The sequence below is a fragment of the Salvelinus fontinalis genome, chromosome 12, assembly GCF_029448725.1.
Source record: "Salvelinus fontinalis isolate EN_2023a chromosome 12, ASM2944872v1, whole genome shotgun sequence".
Lineage (NCBI taxonomy): Eukaryota > Metazoa > Chordata > Actinopteri > Salmoniformes > Salmonidae > Salvelinus > Salvelinus fontinalis.
Genome location: NC_074676.1, coordinates 55,060,090 through 55,079,808, shown reverse-complemented (window position 1 = coordinate 55,079,808; position 19,719 = coordinate 55,060,090). Strand labels below are relative to the sequence as shown.

General features: G+C 45.3%; 1 protein-coding gene across 3 annotated transcripts in view; it reads right to left on the bottom strand.

Annotated features, from left to right (window-relative positions):
* Positions 1-2,553: 2,553 nt before the first annotated feature.
* The window catches only part of LOC129867608 (ubiquitin-protein ligase E3A-like), a 48,170-nt gene continuing 31,004 nt past the window's right edge, over positions 2,554-19,719 (bottom strand). For all 3 annotated transcript variants that reach the window (XM_055941118.1, XM_055941119.1, XM_055941117.1), the window contains 6 exons: positions 18,844-19,049; positions 14,699-14,863; positions 11,191-11,346; positions 7,963-8,036; positions 7,603-7,746; positions 2,554-6,027 (listed from right to left, as the gene is read on the bottom strand). In XM_055941118.1, the coding sequence (XP_055797093.1) occupies positions 5,907-6,027; positions 7,603-7,746; positions 7,963-8,036; positions 11,191-11,346; positions 14,699-14,863; positions 18,844-19,049 (866 nt within the window). In that variant the 3' untranslated portion in view covers positions 2,554-5,906. The remainder of the gene's footprint in view (positions 6,028-7,602; positions 7,747-7,962; positions 8,037-11,190; positions 11,347-14,698; positions 14,864-18,843; positions 19,050-19,719) is intronic.

Below are 19,719 nucleotides of genomic sequence, written 5' to 3'. Positions count from 1 at the left end.
TTACAGGGCATTCCTCACTGTAGTAGCTGCCGTGTATAGTGTTGAGTCATCAGCATACTTACAGGGCATTCCTCACTGTAGTAGCTGACGTGTATAGTGTTGAGTCCTCAGCATACTTACAGGGCATTCCTCACTGTAGTAGCTGACGTGTTGAGTCATCAGCATACTTACAGGGCATTCCTCTCTGTAGTAGCTGACGTGTATAGTGTTGAGTCCTCAGCATACTTACAGGGCATTCCTCACTGTAGTAGCTGACGTGTATAGTGTTGAGTCATCAGCATACTTACAGGGCATTCCTCACTGTAGTAGCTGCCGTGTATAGTGTTGAGTCATCAGCATACTTACAGGGCATTCCTCACTGTAGTAGCTGACGTGTATAGTGTTGAGTCCTCAGCATACTTACAGGGCATTCCTCACTGTAGTAGCTGACGTGTTGAGTCATCAGCATACTTACAGGGCATTCCTCTCTGTAGTAGCTGACGTGTATAGTGTTGAGTCCTCAGCATACTTACAGGGCATTCCTCACTGTAGTAGCTGACGTGTTGAGTCATCAGCATACTTACAGGGCATTCCTCACTGTAGTAGCTGCCGTGTTGAGTCATCAGCATACTTACAGGGCATTCCTCACTGTAGTAGCTGCCGTGTTGAGTCATCAGCATACTTACAGGGCATTCCTCCCTGTAGTAGCTGACGTGTATAGTGTTGAGTCCTCAGCATACTTACAGGGCATTCCTCACTGTAGTAGCTGCCGTGTATAGTGTTGAGTCATCAGCATACTTACAGGGCATTCCTCACTGTAGTAGCTGACGTGTTGAGTCATCAGCATACTTACAGGAACTTCAGAAAGTATTCAGCCCCTTTGACTTTTTCCCACATTTTGTTATTGTCATGCTTATTCCTGCTCCCTCCCCTCCAGAGCTCGACCTTGCTGGTCTAATAAATCACCGGTCCTGGCAACCTACATTGCGTACACATGCTCCCCATCGTTAAGCATACCGGGACCTTCTTTCCCGCACCCTGTGGTCCCACGTCAGCGGAGGGTCCTGTGAGTGTCCTCCAGCCCATCACGCGGTCCTCCTGTATCGTTGGTGTTTCGGGATGTATGTAACGGATGTGAAATGGCTAGCTAGTTAGCAGGTACTCGCTACTAGCGTTTCAATCAGTTACGTCACTTGCTCTGAAACCTAGAAGTAGTGTTGCCCCTTGCTCTGCAAGGGCCGCGGCTTTTGTGGAGCGATGGGTAACGATGCTTCGTGGGTGACTGTTGTTGATGTGTGCAGAGGGTCCCTGGTTCGCGCCCGTGTCGGGGCGAGGGGACGGTTTAAAGTTATACTGTTACATGTAGACATCTGGAGATACGTGTCGGGGGTGGGGGACTCTGTCGTGCAACCTCCCTCCAGCGCTCGAACGTTGGTGGTCTACTAACCATCGGTACTGGCAACCCACATTTGCGAAACAGCTGGCAACCATCATTGTGCACACCTGCTCCCCATCGTTGAACACACCTGAACTTCATTACCACCCTGATAACTCTCCCGTCATATAGCCCTCACCAACCTCAGTCATCAGGTTCTGTTTCCAAGTCCAACCGCTTCTCTTGTTTTCGTAACTCTCCACGGGCCGTTATTTTAAACTCACCATCTGCTTCCTGCCTCCCTGCGTCTTCGTTCCAGAAAACTGCCTCAGAAAATGGAAGCAGCAGTAGATTACAGCATCTTCCAGATGGTCGATGGTAACAGGGTCATCTACTCCACGACCAGCTGGCTCTACTGGGAACGACCATGAAGGAAGTCCTCCGTGTTCTCCATCGCCCTCGACACCACCAGCAAGGTTCTCCATACCTCAGGTGGAGGGCCTCCCTACCACGGGTCGTCACAGTGAGCCCGTCCCCCAGGCTACCCGGCCGTCCGCCCAGGTCCGTCTCTGTATATTGACACCCTGGTCTTGAAGAGGCGTCAGCGTAGCCTAGTGGTTAGAGCGTTGGACTAGTAACCCGAAAGGTTGCAAGATTGAATCCCCCGAGCTGACAAGGTAAAAATCTGTCGTTCTGCCCCCTGAACAAGGAAGTTAACCCACTGTTCCTAGGCCGTCATTGAAAATAAGAATTTGTTCTTGACGGACTTGCCCAGTTAAATAAAGGTTAAATAAAAGTAAAATTTAAAAAAGCAAGACACTGATGTTGTTATCAAGGAGGTAACTTTGTAGCAACCAGGTTAAATAGGTTCCTCTTTACCAATTTGTAAGTCGCTCTGGATAAGAGCGTCTGCTAAATGACTTAAGTGTAATGTAATGTAATGTACCTGCTCTGACCTGATGCAGTCCAGTGATCACTGAATAATCATTCAGGTGACCAGGCGCCGTAGCTGAGAGCAGACATGCACATTTCCTGTCGTTTGTAGTCGCTACTTTTCACTAACTGTCCGGGGTTAAAAATAGAACTCGTAGAGGGGGAATTCAGGAGAGATGTCATGATAAGAGCTTGAGTGAATTCAATGTTAATATGATTTAGAATAGATAAGAGTCGATCCCATGTACTTTCACATGGAGACGAGGTAAAAAAAAATGTACTTTTTATTTTTTGCATTATGTTGACACATCAAGTGTTTCGTTATGTTTGCACATTCCTTCATCTCATGAGATATCAATTTTGATCAAATAAACCAGGCAGCAAACAACTAATTCCTTCCTTCCTGTTGCACACATCGGATATTAAACCAAAAAACCTTCTGTAGGGCTTGGGAGGGCTTTCAGGTGTACAGCAGTGGAGGCTGGTGAGGGGAGGACGGCTCATAATAATGGCTGAAACGGTTCGAACGGAATGGCATCAAACCAACATGTGTTTAATACCCATTACCACGAGCCCATCCTCCCAAATGAAGGTGCCATCAACCTCCTGTGCTGTACAGCATAATAAACAATTACCAAGTCACATCAAAATCAATCAAAAACAACATGAACCAAACACACACTGTTCTGAGCACGGCTGTGGCACGTTAATTCAGTGCTATTATTATAGTATTACGCAAGAAACGTTTCTCCACGCCAACATTTCACAATATCTGGGTCCCGATTAACTGCAAAGTGAGCAAAGGGTTCCAAAATTCTGGTAACATTACCCAGATTTAGCTACAAAATATTAACATTGCCCCGGCACAATACACTGCAAACTAGACATTTTAATGTCGAATTATGCATTAAAATAAAAGATTTAAACTTAAACACTCCACAAAGGGAAGTGTGTCCGGTTCTGTCTGGGCTGTGGCATACAAAATCAACATTGCAAAAAAAATAAAATGTTTAAACAGCAAGCTATTCCAACATATCGGAAAAAGTTTGTGTGCAGAACTACAGCCAAAAGTAGCAGCGTGGTTTGTCAAAGTGGTAGACATACAGTCAATCATGCAACTCCATTATATATATAGGCTGCTTCCAGAATGGCATCCTATTTCCTACATCAGGGCTTTCCAACCCTGTTCCCGGAGAGATACCCTACATCAGGGCTTTCTAACCCTGTTCCCGGAGAGAGACCCTACATCAGGGCTTTCCAACCCTGTTCCCGGAGAGATACCCTACATCAGGGCTTTCCAACCCTGTTCCTGGAGAGAGACCCTACATCAGGGCTTTCCAACCCTGTTCCCGGAGAGAGACCCAACATCAGGGCTTTCCAACCCTGTTCCCAGAGAGAGACCCTACATCAGGGCTTTCCAACCCTGTTTCCGGAGAGATACCCTACATCAGGGCTTTCCAACCCTGTTCCTGGAGAGAGACCCAACATCAGGGCTTTCCAACCCTGTTCCCGGAGAGAGACCCTACATCAGGGCTTTCCAACCCTGTTTCCGGAGAGAGACCCTACATCAGGGCTTTCCAACCCTTTCCAACCCTCCAGGAACAGGGTTGGAGTTAAAACCTACAGGAGGGTATCTCTCTAGGAACAGGGTTGGAGTTAAAACCTACAGGAGGCCCTCTCTCCAGGAACAGGGTTGGAGTGTAAACCTACAGGAGGGTTTCTCTCCAGGAACAGGGTTGGAGTTAAAACCTACAGGAGGGTCTCTCTCCAGGAACAGGGTTGGAGTTAAAACCTACAGGAGGGTATCTCTCCAGGAACAGGGTTGGAGTTAAAACCTACAGGAGGGTCTCTCTCCAGGAACAGGGTTGGAGTTAAAACCTACAGGAGGGTCTCTCTCCAGGAACAGGGTTGGCGTTAAAACCTACAGGAGGGTCTCTCTCCAGGAACAGGGTTGGAGTTAAACCCTACAGGAGGAGTATCTCTCTCCAGGAACAGGGTTGGAGTTAAACCCTACAGGAGGAGTATCTCTCTCCAGGAACAGGGTTGGAGTTAAAACCTACAGGAGGGTTTCTCTCCAGGAACAGGGTTGGAGTTAAAACCTACAGGAGGCCCTCTCTCCAGGAACAGGGTTGGAGTTAAAACCTACAGGAGGGTACCTCTCCAGGAACAGGGTTGGAGTTAAAACCTACAGGAGGGTCTCTCTCCAGGAACAGGGTTGGAGTTAATACCTACAGGAGGGTCTCTCTCCAGGAACAGGGTTGGAGTTAAAACCTACAGGAGGCCCTCTCTCCAGGAAAAGGGTTGGAGTTAAAACCTACAGGAGGGTCTCTCTCCAGGAACAGGGTTGGAGTTAAAACCTACAGGAGGGTCTCTCTCCAGGAACAGGGTTGGAGTTAAAACCTACAGGAGGGTCTCTCTCCAGGAACAGGGTTGGAGTTAAAACCTACAGGAGGGTCTCTCTCCAGGAACAGGGTTGGAGTTAAAACCTACAGGAGGGTAGCTCTCCAGGAACAGGGTTGGAGTGTAAACCTACAGGAGGGTATCTCTCCAGGAACAGGGTTGGAGTTAAAACCTACAGGAGGGTCTCTCTCCAGGAACAGGGTTGGAGTTAAAACCTACAGGAGGGTCTCTCTCCAGGAACAGGGTTGGAGACCCCTGCCATACACAGTGTGTACTCCTATGGACCCTGGTCAAAAGTAGTAACATTGTGCAGGGAATAGTGTGCCATTTGCACAGAGGCTGCAGAGCAGGAACACTATTGGTGTACATGGTGAGAACAGTCCGGTGCTGGGAACCACCATGGGTGCACATTTTGGTTTCGGACCTAGCGGCACACAGCCGATTCAAATAACCAAACTCATTAAGCTTTTGGGGGGGTGGGGCAGGACCGAGTATGGGAAACCCTGCCTTAGACAACTTGCTAACACTTCATATGAACACCCTCTTAATAATGCATTATAGATGCTTATGAACAGCTATAAGCACCTATGTCAGGTATTAAAATGCACGTATAAATGCATTATGAAGAGGGATTTCATTTTTAGGAAGTTTAACCGACAACACCGCTGGGCGATTACAGAATATATTGACCGGGAAGACTTTTTTTACGATCCCATGAACAAACAAAAATGTCCCCGTACGGAAGTATACAGTCCTGTATATATATATATATATATACACACACCATTCACTGACATTCAGAACGGTAAGTGCACCTTCACAACAAATCAGACACGATGATCACCTGCTTCAGACCGGGGATGTTTTAACACGTCAACCATCTCTAATAAAACACACGTAGAAGAATCGAGTTCCAGTGAATCATTCTGACTGATTTAAACTATTTGAAAAAAAGCTAGAAAATAAGGAGAGGTTGTGTACACTAGAGAGATCTGAGGGTTGGTGTGGGGGGGGGGGGTTAGATCAAAGTGTCTTGTCTAATTGATATCTTGGCACACACAACTGGAACGCTTCCTTGTCATAATGCCACTAAAAATAATAAAAATAATAAATGTGAATTCATGTCTCATTGTATTGTAAAACTCCTTCCGTATCCATTAAAACATTTAAACCGTTGAATTGTGTTTTAATTTTTTTAATCAGAGTAGTCGTTTTTGTTTCACAACATTCCAAATCCTTTGGCGTAAGTGACGGCTTTGAGAAGTCTCTCCTTCAGCTTCTCCTTTGTGTCGTATTCTGGGAGCAGCAAGGCATTAAAACACGTGTGAGAAGTAGGTAACCTGGAGAGAGAGGGGAGAGAGGAGAGACTATAGATCTGTCCAAGTCATCTGGGAGGCCACACTACTTTTGGACCAGTAGCGCGCTACTTTTGGACCAGTAGCGCGCTACTTTTGGACCAGTAGCGCGCTACTTTTGGACCAGTAGCGCGCTACTTTTGGACCAGTAGCGCGCTACTTTTGGACCAGTAGCGCGCTACTTTTGGACCAGTAGCGCGCTACTTTTGGACCAGTAGCGCGCTACTTTTGGACCAGTAGCGCGCTACTTTTGGACCAGTAGCCCGCTACTTTTGGACCAGTAGCCCGCTACTTTTGGACCAGTAGCCCGCTACTTTTGGACCAGTAGCCCGCTACTTTTGGACCAGTAGCCCGCTACTTTTGGACCAGTAGCCCGCTACTTTTGGACCAGTAGCCCGCTACTTTTGGACCAGTAGCCCGCTACTTTTGGACCAGTAGCCCGCTACTTTTGGACCAGTAGCCCGCTACTTTTGGACCAGTAGCCCGCTACTTTTGGACCAGTAGCCCGCTACTTTTGGACCAGTAGCCCGCTACTTTTGGACCAGTAGCCCGCTACTTTTGGACCAGTAGCCCGCTACTTTTGGACCAGTAGCCCGCTACTTTTGGACCAGTAGCCCGCTACTTTTGGACCAGTAGCCCGCTACTTTTGGACCAGTAGCCCGCTACTTTTGGACCAGTAGCCCGCTACTTTTGGACCAGTAGCCCGCTACTTTTGGACCAGTAGCCCGCTACTTTTGGACCAGTAGCCCGCTACTTTTGGACCAGTAGCCCGCTACTTTTGGACCAGTAGCCCGCTACTTTTGGACCAGTAGCCCGCTACTTTTGGACCAGTAGCCCGCTACTTTTGGACCAGTAGCCCGCTACTTTTGGACCAGTAGCCCGCTACTTTTGGACCAGTAGCCCGCTACTTTTGGACCAGTAGCCCGCTACTTTTGGACCAGTAGCCCGCTACTTTTGGACCAGTAGCCCGCTACTTTTGGACCAGTAGCCCGCTACTTTTGGACCAGTAGCCCGCTACTTTTGGACCAGTAGCCCGCTACTTTTGGACCAGTAGCCCGCTACTTTTGGACCAGTAGCCCGCTACTTTTGGACCAGTAGCGCACTACTTTTGGACCAGTAGCGCACTACTTTTGGACCAGTAGCGCACTACTTTTGGACCAGTAGCCCACTACTTTTGGACCAGTAGCGCACTACTTTTGGACCAGTAGCGCACTACTTTTGGACCAGTAGCGCACTACTTTTGGACCAGTAGCGCACTACTTTTGGACCAGTAGCCCACTACTTTTGGACCAGTAGCCCACTACTTTTGGACCAGTAGCCCACTACTTTTGGACCAGTAGCCCACTACTTTTGGACCAGTAGCCCACTACTTTTGGACCAGTAGCCCACTACTTTTGGACCAGTAGCCCACTACTTTTGGACCAGTAGCCCACTACTTTTGGACCAGTAGCCCACTACTTTTGGACCAGTAGCGTACTACTTTTGGACCAGTAGCGCACTACTTTTGACCAGTAGCGTAGGGAACAGGATGCCAATTTGGGACCCGAGGCCTGGTCTCACCTGTCTGTGTCGGGGCCGTTCTTGGCGATGATCATCTTTAACTTGCCCAGGCCTCCTACGGGTGCTCTGTCAGTCCCCGTCGTAAACTGGAGGAAAAGTCTCTTATCCTCCTCACCAAACGAATGCACCGTCTCCCAGAAGTCTCTACGAGTGATGAAATAAAGAATAGCATTTCATAAAACATGATATTTAATAACATTACAACAGTAGCATCAGAATGAGCAGGAGTGTAATGGTTGTCTTTTATAATACATGTTCAAAAGTCAAGTTATTTTTAAGAGAGAGACATTTTGGACTAAAACATCTATGTCCACATTTTAACATTCTATGTCCTTCTAGAGAGAAATTACATGTTTTTACTTGATAATGCGACAGTCTTTGTTGTAGCCTCCGTCATACTCGGTCGTTTCTTCAAGTGCGTGAAAGTCTAAATTCTGAGGAGTTAGAATACAAGAGACGGATACATCAGGGGGTGTAGAAGGAGTTAGAATACAAGAGACAGATACATCAGGGGGTGTAGAAGGAGTTAGAATACAAGAGACAGGTACATCAGGGGGTGTAGAAGGAGTTAGAATACAAGAGACGGGTACATCAGGGGGTGTAGAAGTTAGAATACAAGAGACGGATACAAGAGACAGGTACATCAGGGGGTGTAGAAGTTAGAATACAAGAGACGGATACAAGAGACAGGTACATCAGGGGGTGTAGAAGGAGTCAGAATACAAGAGACAGATACATCAGGGGGTGTAGAAGGAGTTAGAATACAAGAGACGGATACATCAGGGGGTGTAGAAGGAGTCAGAATACAAGAGACGGGTACATCAGGGGGTGTAGAAGGAGTCAGAATACAAGAGACAGATACATCAGGGGGTGTAGAAGGAGTTAGAATACAAGAGACGGATACATCAGGGGGTGTAGAAGGAGTCAGAATACAAGAGACAGATACATCAGGGGGTGTAGAAGGAGTTAGAATACAAGAGACGGAAACAAGAGACAGGTACATCAGGGGGTGTAGAAGGAGTTAGAATACAAGAGACAGATACATCAGGGGGTGTAGAAGGAGTTAGAATACAAGAGACAGGTACATCAGGGGGTGTAGAAGGAGTTAGAATACAAGAGACAGGTACAAGAGACAGATACATCAGGGGGTGTAGAAGAAGTTAGAATACAAGAGACAGATACATCAGGGGGTGTAGAAGAAGTCAGAATACAAGAGACAGATACATCAGGGGGTGTAGAAGGAGTCAGAATACAAGAGACAGATACATCAGGGGGTGTAGAAGAAGTCAGAATACAAGAGACAGATACATCAGGGGGCGTAGAAGAAGTTAGAATACAAGAGACAGATACATCAGGGGGTGTAGAAGGAGTCAGAATACAAGAGACAGATACATCAGGGGGTGTAGAAGAAGTCAGAATACAAGAGACAGATACATCAGGGGGCGTAGAAGAAGTTAGAATACAAGAGACAGATACATCAGGGGGTGTAGAAGAAGTCAGAATACAAGAGACAGATACATCAGGGGGTGTAGAAGAAGTTAGAATACAAGAGACGGGTACAAGAGACAGATACATCAGGAGGTGTAGAAGAAGTCAGAATACATATACAAATATCTACACGTTAAGTTTGCTGATAAGAAACACAGTTCACAGTGAGGACGTTTCTTTTTTTTGCTCAGTTCATATATATATATATATATATATATATACATACACACATACATACATATATACACACACACATATATATACACACACACACACCAGGCTGCATTAGATCAGATGGTGTAGAAACCATGAAGCAGTGACCCCAACACTGACACCAAATGTCTTTTCTATAGCTCAAGCTCAATTGGGTCTTTCCGTGATACTGCCTCCAGAAAGTCTCCAGTGATACTTCCATCACTGCCTCCAGAAAGTCTCACAATCCTGTGACCTTCTCTCCCCCCCAAATCATTTAGAGAAGGAAACGAGAAGAGAGGAAGCGAGTAAACAAAGAATGATTGAGAAAGGGCCTCATATGAGTTCCCTTACCCTGCTTCCACAGATGAGTTCCCTTACCCTGCTTCCACAGATGAGTTTCCTTACCCTGCTTCCACAGATGAGTTCCCTTACCCTGCTTCCACAGATGAGTTCCCTTACCCTGCTTCCACAGATGAGTTCCCTTACCCTGCTTCCACAGATGAGTTTCCTTACCCTGCTTCCTCAGATGAGTTCCCTTACCCTGCTTCCACAGATGAGTATCCCTTACCCTGCTTCCACAGATGAGATTCCTTACCCTGCTTCCACAGATGAGTTTCCTTACCCTGCTTCCACAGATGAGTTCCCTTACCCTGCTTCCACAGATGAGTTCCCTTACCCTGCTTCCACAGATGAGTTCCCTTACCCTGCTTCCACAGATGAGTTCCCTTACCCTGCTTCCACAGATGAGTTCCCTTACCCTGCTTCCACAGATGAGTTCCCTTACCCTGCTTCCACAGATGAGTTCCCTTACCCTGCTTCCACAGATGAGTTCCCTTACCCTGCTTCCACAGATGAGTTCCCTTACCCTGCTTCCACAGATGAGTTTCCTTACCCTGCTTCCACAGATGAGTTCCCTTACCCTGCTTCCACAGATGAGTTCCCTTACCCTGCTTCCACAGATGAGTTCCCTTACCCTGCTTCCACAGATGAGTTCCCTTACCCTGCTTCCACAGATGAGTTCCCTTACCCTGCTTCCTCAGATGAGTTCTCTTACCCTGCTTCCTCAGATGAGTTCTCTTACCCTGCTTCCACAGATGAGTTCCCTTACCCTGCTTCCACAGATGAGATTCCTTACCCTGCTTCCACAGATGAGATTCCTTACCCTGCTTCCACAGATGAGTTCCCTTACCCTGCTTCCACAGATGAGTTCCCTTACCCTGCTTCCACAGATGAGTTCCCTTACCCTGCTTCCACAGATGAGTTCCCTTACCCTGCTTCCACAGATGAGTTCCCTTACCCTGCTTCCACAGATGAGTTCCCTTACCCTGCTTCCACAGATGAGTTCCCTTACCCTGCTTCCACAGATGAGTTCCCTTACCCTGCTTCCACAGATGAGTTCCCTTACCCTGCTTCCTCAGATGAGTTCTCTTACCCTGCTTCCTCAGATGAGTTCTCTTACCCTGCTTCCACAGATGAGTTCCCTTACCCTGCTTCCACAGATGAGATTCCTTACCCTGCTTCCACAGATGAGATTCCTTACCCTGCTTCCACAGATGAGATTCCTTACCCTGCTTCCACAGATGAGATTCCTTACCCTGCTTCCACAGATGAGTTCCCTTACCCTGCTTCTACAGATGAGATTCCTTACCCTGCTTCTACAGATGAGATTCCTTACCCTGCTTCCACAGATGAGTTCCCTTACCCTGCTTCCACAGATGAGTTCCCTTACCCTGCTTCCACAGATGAGTTTCCTTACCCTGCTTCCACAGATCTGCTTCCACAGATGAGTTTCCTTACCCTGCTTCCACAGATGAGTTCCCTTACCCTGCTTCCACAGATGAGATTCCTTACCCTGCTTCCACAGATGAGTTCCCTTACCCTGCTTCCACAGATGAGTTTCCTTACCCTGCTTCCACAGATGAGTAGCTCCACCTCTTCAGGTCTAAACAAACAGTTGAGAGGAGACTCGTTGGTGACCATCTGGAAGCCCCTCCTGAAGGCTTTGAACTGGCGCTCCACACTCTTATTAAGGATGTAATCGCCATACAGAGACACAAACTCCTGGAGATCAGAAACATAAACACATAGAAAAACAGTCAAAACTAAATGGCATCATTCACTTCCACTGCAGAAATCTTTCTGATTGAGAAGGGGGTCAAATACTTATTTCCCTCATTAAAATGCAAAATCATTTTTGACATGCGTTATTCTGGATTTCTTTGGTTGTTATTCTTTCTCTCACTGTTCAAATAAACCTACCATTAAAATTATAGACTGATCATTTCTTTGTCAGTAGGCAAACGTACAAAATCAGCAGGGAATCAAATACTTTTTCCCCCTCAACTGTAGGTATTTATAGTTGTCCACATATTCTAAGTCAGAACCGTCCAGAGTAGTGATGCTAGTCGGGCGGGAGGGAGGCTGCGGGCAGCGATCGGTTGAAGAGCATGCATTTAGTTTTACTTGCATTTAAGAGCAGTTGGAGGCCAGGAAGGAGAGTTGTATGGCATTGAAGCTCGTCTGGAGGTTAGTTAACACAGTGTCCAAAGAAGCGCCATATGTATACAGAATGGTGTCGTCTGCGTAGAGGTGGATCAGAGAATCACCAGCAGCAAGAGCAACATCATTGATATATGCAGAGAAAAGAGTCAGCCAGAGAATTGAACCCTGTGGCTCCCCCATAGAGACTGCCAGAGGTCTGGATAACAGGCCCTCCGATTTGACACACTGAACTCTATCTGAGAAGTAGTTGGTGAACCAGGCGAGGCAGTCATTTGAGAAACCAAGGCTGTTGAGTCTGCCGATAAGAATGTGGTGATTGACAGAGTCGAAAGCCTTGGCCAGGTCGACGGCTGCAGGTCAACGGCTCCACAGTACTGTCTCTTATCGATGGCGGTTATGATATCGCTTAGCACCTTGAGCGAGGCTGAGGTGCACCTGTGACCAGCTCGGAAACCAGATTGCATAGCGGAGAAGGTACGGTGGGATTCAAAATGGTCGGTGATCTGTTTATTAACTTGGCGTTCGACGATTTTAGAAAGGCAGGGCAGGATGGATATAGGTCTGTAACAGTTTGGGTCTAGAGTGTCTCCCCCGTTGAAGAGGGGGATGACCGCGGTCCTGTGATAGACTAGATACTTCAGTCAGTCAGTGGTCCTGTGATAGACTAGATACGTTCTTGCCAGTGCTACAACAAAATACTCACCTTTCCACTGTCCTCACAGACAGGCATCTCACCTTTCCACTGTCCTCACTGACAGGCATCTCACCTTTCCACTGTCCTCACTGACAGGTATCTCACCTTTCCACTGTCCTCACTGACAGGCATCTCACCTTTCCACTGTCCTCACTGACAGGCATCTCACCTTTCTACTGTCCTCACTAACAGGTATCTCACCTTTCTACTGTCCTCCCAGACAGGTATCTCACCTTTCCACTGTCCTGACTGACAGGTATCTCACCTTTCCACTGTCCTCACTGACAGGCATCTCACCTTTCTACTGTCCTCCCAGACAGGTATCTCACCTTTCCACTGTCCTCACTGACAGGTATCTCACCTTTCTACTGTCCTCCCAGACAGGTATCTCACCTTTCCACTGTCCTCACTGACAGGTATCTCACCTTTCTACTGTCCTCACTGACAGGTATCTCACCTTTCTACTGTCCTCACTAACAGGTATCTCACCTTTCTACTGTCCTCACTAACAGGTATCTCACCTTTCTACTGTCCTCCCAGACAGGTATCTCACCTTTCCACTGTCCTGACTGACAGGCATCTCACCTTTCCACTGTCCTCACTGACAGGCATCTCACCTTTCCACTGTCCTCCCAGACAGGTATCTCACCTTTCCACTGTCCTCCCTGACAGGTATCTCACCTTTCCACTGTCCTCCCTGACAGGTATCTCACCTTTCTACTGTCCTCCCAGACAGGCATCTCACCTTTCCACTGTCCTCACTGACAGGCATCTCACCTTTCCACTGTCCTCACTGACAGGCATCTCACCTTTCCACTGTCCTCACTGACAGGCATCTCACCTTTCTACTGTCCTCACTAACAGGCATCTCACCTTTCTACTGTCCTCACTAACAGGCATCTCACCTTTCTACTGTCCTCACTAACAGGCATCTCACCTTTCTACTGTCCTCACTAACAGGCATCTCACCTTTCTACTGTCCTCACTAACAGGCATCTCACCTTTCTACTGTCCTCACTAACAGGCATCTCACCTTTCTACTGTCCTCACTAACAGGCATCTCACCTTTCTACTGTCCTCACTAACAGGCATCTCACCTTTCTACTGTCCTCACTAACAGGCATCTCACCTTTCTACTGTCCTCACTAACAGGCATCTCACCTTTCTACTGTCCTCACTAACAGGCATCTCACCTTTCTACTGTCCTCACTAACAGGCATCTCACCTTTCTACTGTCCTCACTAACAGGCATCTCACCTTTCTACTGTCCTCACTAACAGGCATCTCACCTTTCTACTGTCCTCACTAACAGGCATCTCACCTTTCTACTGTCCTCACTAACAGGCATCTCACCTTTCTACTGTCCTCACTAACAGGCATCTCACCTTTCTACTGTCCTCACTAACAGGCATCTCACCTTTCTACTGTCCTCACTAACAGGCATCTCACCTTTCTACTGTCCTCACTAACAGGCATCTCACCTTTCTACTGTCCTCACTAACAGGTATCTCACCTTTCTACTGTCCTCACTAACAGGTATCTCACCTTTCTACTGTCCTCACTAACAGGTATCTCACCTTTCTACTGTCCTCACTAACAGGTATCTCACCTTTCTATTGTCCTCACTAACAGGTATCTCACCTTTCTATTGTCCTCACTAACAGGTATCTCACCTTTCTATTGTCCTCACTAACAGGTATCTCACCTTTCTATTGTCCTCACTAACAGGTATCTCACCTTTCTATTGTCCTCACTAACAGGTATCTCACCTTTCTATTGTCCTCACAAACAGGTATCTCACCTTTCTATTGTCCTCACTAACAGGTATCTCACCTTTCTATTGTCCTCACTAACAGGCATCTCACCTTTCTACTGTCCTCACTAACAGGTATCTCACCTTTCTACTGTCCTCACTAACAGGTATCTCACCTTTCTACTGTCCTCACTAACAGGTATCTCACCTTTCTACTGTCCTCACAAACAGGTATCTCACCTTTCTACTGTCCTCACTAACAGGTATCTCACCTTTCTATTGTCCTCACAAACAGGTATCTCACCTTTCTATTGTCCTCACTAACAGGTATCTCACCTTTCTACTGTCCTCACTAACAGGTATCTCACCTTTCTATTGTCCTCACAAACAGGTATCTTACCTTCCTATTGTCCTCACTAACAGGTATCTCACCTTTCTATTGTCCTCACAAACAGGTATCTTACCTTCCTATTGTCCACATTAACAGGTATCTTGTCCCCGTTTTCCTTCAGGTCGTAAGTGATGGGGTCTCCAAACAGGTCAGTCTGTGAGATCTGGAAGGTGATCATCATGTCCTCCTCCACGTCGCCCTCATAGTCCAGCAGCTCCTTCAGACTCTGGTACTGAACCTGGCATGGGAGAGACCCCAGGCTGTCAGTCAGTATAAATGGGAGAGACCACCAATACGTATTTAACACAGGGATTAGCGCTCTATAATAATACGTAGCTAACAGAGGGATAAGCGATCTATAATAATACGTAGCTAACAGAGGGATAAGCGCTCTATAATAATACGTAGCTAACAGAGGGATAAGCGCTCTATATTAATACGTAGCTAACAGAGGGATAAGCGCTCTATATTAACACGTAGCTAACAGAGGGATAAGCGCTCTATAATAATACGTAGCTAACAGAGGGATAAGCGCTCTATAATAATACGTAGCTAACAGAGGGATAAGCGCTCTATAATAATACGTAGCTAACAGAGGGATAAGCGCTCTATATTAACACGTAGCTAACAGAGGGATAAGCGCTCTATAATAACACGTAGCTAACAGAGGGATAAGCGCTCTATAATAATACGTAGCTAACAGAGGGATAAGCGCTCTATATTAATACGTAGCTAACAGAGGGATAAGCGCTCTATAATAATACGTAGCTAACAGAGGGATAAGCGCTCTATATTAATACGTAGCTAACAGAGGGATAAGCGCTCTATAATAATACGTAGCTAACAGAGGGATAAGCGCTCTATATTAACACGTAGCTAACAGAGGGATAAGCGCTCTATAATAATACGTAGCTAACAGAGGGATAAGCGCTCTATAATAATACGTAGCTAACAGAGGGATAAGCGCTCTATAATAATACGTAGCTAACAGAGGGATAAGCGCTCTATATTAATACGTAGCTAACAGAGGGATAAGCGCTCTATATTAATACGTAGCTAACAGAGGGATAAGCGCGCTATATTAATACGTAGCTAACAGAGGGATAAGCGCTCTATATTAATACGTAGCTAACACAGGGATAAGCGCTCTATATTAATACGTAGCTAACAGAGGGATAAGCGCTCTATAATAATACGTAGCTAACACAGGGATAAGCGCTCTATATTAATACGTAGCTAACAGAGGGATAAGCGCTCTATATTAATACGTAGCTAACAGAGGGATAAGCGCTCTATATTAATACGTAGCTAACAGAGGGATAAGCGCTCTATATTAATACGTAGCTAACAGAGGGATAAGCGCTCTATATTAATACGTAGCTAACACAGGGATAAGCGCTCTATAATAATACGTAACTAACTGAGGGATAAGCGCGCTATATTAATACGTAGCTAACAGAGGGATAAGCGCGCTATATTAATAAGTAGCTAACAGAGGGATAAGCGCTCTATAATAATACTTTGCTAACAGAGGGATAAGCGCTCTATATTAATACGTAGCTAACAGAGGGATAAGCGCTCTATAATAATACGTAGCTAACAGAGGGATAAGCGCTCTATAATAATACGTAGCTAACACAGGGATAAGCGCTCTATAATAATACGTACCTAACACAGGGATAAGCGCTCTATATTAATACGTAGCTAACAGAGGGATAAGCGCTCTATATTAATACGTAGCTAACAGAGGGATAAGCGCTCTATAATAATACGTAGCTAACACAGGGATAAGCGCTCTATATTAATACGTAGCTAACAGAGGGATAAGCGCGCTATATTAATACGTAGCTAACAGAGGGATAAGCGCCCTATATTAATACGTAGCTAACAGAGGGATAAGCGCCCTATATTAATACGTAGCTAACAGAGGGATAAGCGCTCTATATTAATACGTAGCTAACAGAGGGATAAGCGCTCTATATTAATACGTAGCTAACACAGGGATAAGCGCTCTATATTAATACGTAGCTAACAGAGGGATAAGCGCTCTATAATAATACGTAACTAACTGAGGGATAAGCGCTCTATATTAATACGTAGCTAACAGAGGGATAAGCGCTCTATATTAATACGTAGCTAACAGAGGGATACGCGCTCTATATTAATACGTAGCTAACAGAGGGATAAGCGCTCTATATTAATACGTAGCTAACAGAGGGATAAGCGCTCTATAATAATACGTAGCTAACAGAGGGATAAGCGCTCTATATTAATACGTAGCTAACAGAGGGATAAGCGCTCTATATTAATACGTAGCTAACAGAGGGATAAGCGCGCTATATTAATACGTAGCTAACAGAGGGATAAGCGCTCTATATTAATACGCAGCTAACAGAGGGATAAGCGCTCTATATTAATACGTAGCTAACAGAGGGATAAGCGCTCTATAATAATACGTAGCTAACAGAGGGATAAGCGCTCTATATTAATACGTAGCTAACAGAGGGATAAGCGCTCTATATTAATACGTAGCTAACAGAGGGATAAGCGCTCTATAATAATACGTAGCTAACAGAGGGATAAGCGCTCTATATTAATACGTAGCTAACATAAGCGCTCTATATTAATACGTAGCTAACAGAGGGATAAGCGCTCTATATTAATACTTTGCTAACAGAGGGATAAGCGCTCTATAATAATACGTAGCTAACAGAGGGATAAGCGCTCTATATTAATACGTAGCTAACAGAGGGATAAGCGCTCTATATTAATACGTAGCTAACAGAGGGATAAGCGCTCTATAATAATACGTAGCTAACAGAGGGATAAGCTCTCTATATTAATACGTAGCTAACATAAGCGCTCTATATTAATACGTAGCTAACAGAGGGATAAGCGCTCTATATTAATACTTTGCTAACAGAGGGATAAGCGCTCTATATTAATACGTAGCTAACATAAGCGCTCTATATTAATACGTAGCTAACAGAGGGATAAGCGCTCTATATTAATACGTACCTAACACAGGGATAAGCGCGCTATATTAATACGTAGCTAACAGAGGGATAAGCGATCTATATTAATACGTAGCTAACAGAGGGATAAGCGCGCTATATTAATACGTAGCTAACAGAGGGATAAGCGGGCTATATTAATACGTAGCTAACAGAGGGATAAGCGGGCTATAATAATACGTAGCTAACATAAGCGCTCTATATTAATACGTAGCTAACAAAGGGATAAGCGCGCTATATTAATACGTAGCTAACAGAGGGATAAGCGGGCTATATTAATACGTAGCTAACAGAGGGATAAGCGGGCTATATTAATACGTAGCTAACAGAGGGATAAGCGCTCTATATTAATACGTAGCTAACAGAGGGATAAGCGGGCTATAATAATACGTAGCTAACATTAGCGCGCTATATTAATACGTAGCTAACAGAGGGATAAGCGCTCTATATTAATACGTAGCTAACAGAGGGATAAGCGCTCTATAATAATACGTAACTAACTGAGGGATAAGCGCTCTATATTAATACGTAGCTAACACAGGGATAAGCGCTCTATAATAATACGTAGCTAACAGAGGGATAAGCGCTCTATATTAATTCGTAGCTAACACAGGGATAAGCGCTCTATAATAATACGTAACTAACTGAGGGATAAGCGCGCTATATTAATACGTAGCTAACAGAGGGATAAGCGCGCTATATTAATAAGTAGCTAACAGAGGGATAAGCGCTCTATAATAATACTTTGCTAACAGAGGGATAAGCGCTCTATATTAATACGTAGCTAACAGAGGGATAAGCGCTCTATAATAATACGTAGCTAACACAGGGATAAGCGCTCTATAATAATACGTAGCTAACAGAGGGATAAGCGCTCTATATTAATACGTAGCTAACAGAGGGATAAGCGCTCTATAATAATACGTAGCTAACACAGGGATAAGCGCTCTATAATAATACGTACCTAACACAGGGATAAGCGCTCTATAATAATACGTAGCTAACAGAGGGATAAGCGATCTATATTAATACGTACCTAGCATTTATACACAGCTCTTGTAGTAGTTGTCTAACCTGAAACACGTTTTAATGACATAGACCGATTTAAAAATGACAATTAAACGTATTTCAGCATGTGTTCCAGTACCGGGTTTAAACATGTTACATTAATGACATTGAAACAGGCTGAAATATGTTCCAGTACCGGGTGAGAGTCTGCCAGGTCAAGATAGGTCCCTTTCTTCCCCATCAGTTTCCTGTAGACCACCATGGGGAAGTGAACATCCAAGATGCAGTTGTTGTAGATGGCCAGGCCCAGGACGATGCCGATCAGGGTGAACTGGGCCTCATTCTCCAGAGAGGACGGGTTGAACCAGAACAGCTTGGTGGACTCATCATACGTAAACATGCCTGGAGGAGGGACATTAATACCAAGAAAACAGATGAACAATTTGTTTGTGAATATTAAGTTCAGTTTAAAACTTTTTCAAAAATACATATTTTTTTAATAGAAAAGTGTCTATGGCTAACGTGCAGTGCATTCGCAAAAGTATTCAGATCCCTTGACCTTTTCCCACATTTTGTTACGTTACAGCCTTGTTCTAAAATGGACAACAAAAATGTTTTACGTCATCAGTCGACACACAATACCCCATAATGACAAAGCAAAAACGGGTTTTGGGAAATTAAAAAGCCTGAAATATCACATTTACATAAGTATTCAGACCCTTTACTTTTGTATTTATTAGGGACCCCCATTGGTTCCTGCCAAGGCAGCAGCTTCTCTTCCTGGGGTTTATTATGGATCCCCATTAGTTCCTGCCAAGGCAGCAGCTTCTCTTCCTGGGGTTTATTATGGATCCCCATTAATTCCTGTCAAGGCAGCAGCTACTCTTCCTGGGGTTTATTATGGATCCCCATTAGTTCCTGCCAAGGCAGCAGCTACTCTTCCTGGGGTTTATTATGGATCCCCATTAGTTCCTGCCAAGGCAGCAGCTACTCTTCCTGGGGTTTATTATGGATCCCCATTAGTTCCTGCCAAGGCAGCAGCTTCTCTTCCTGGGGTTTATTATGGATCCCC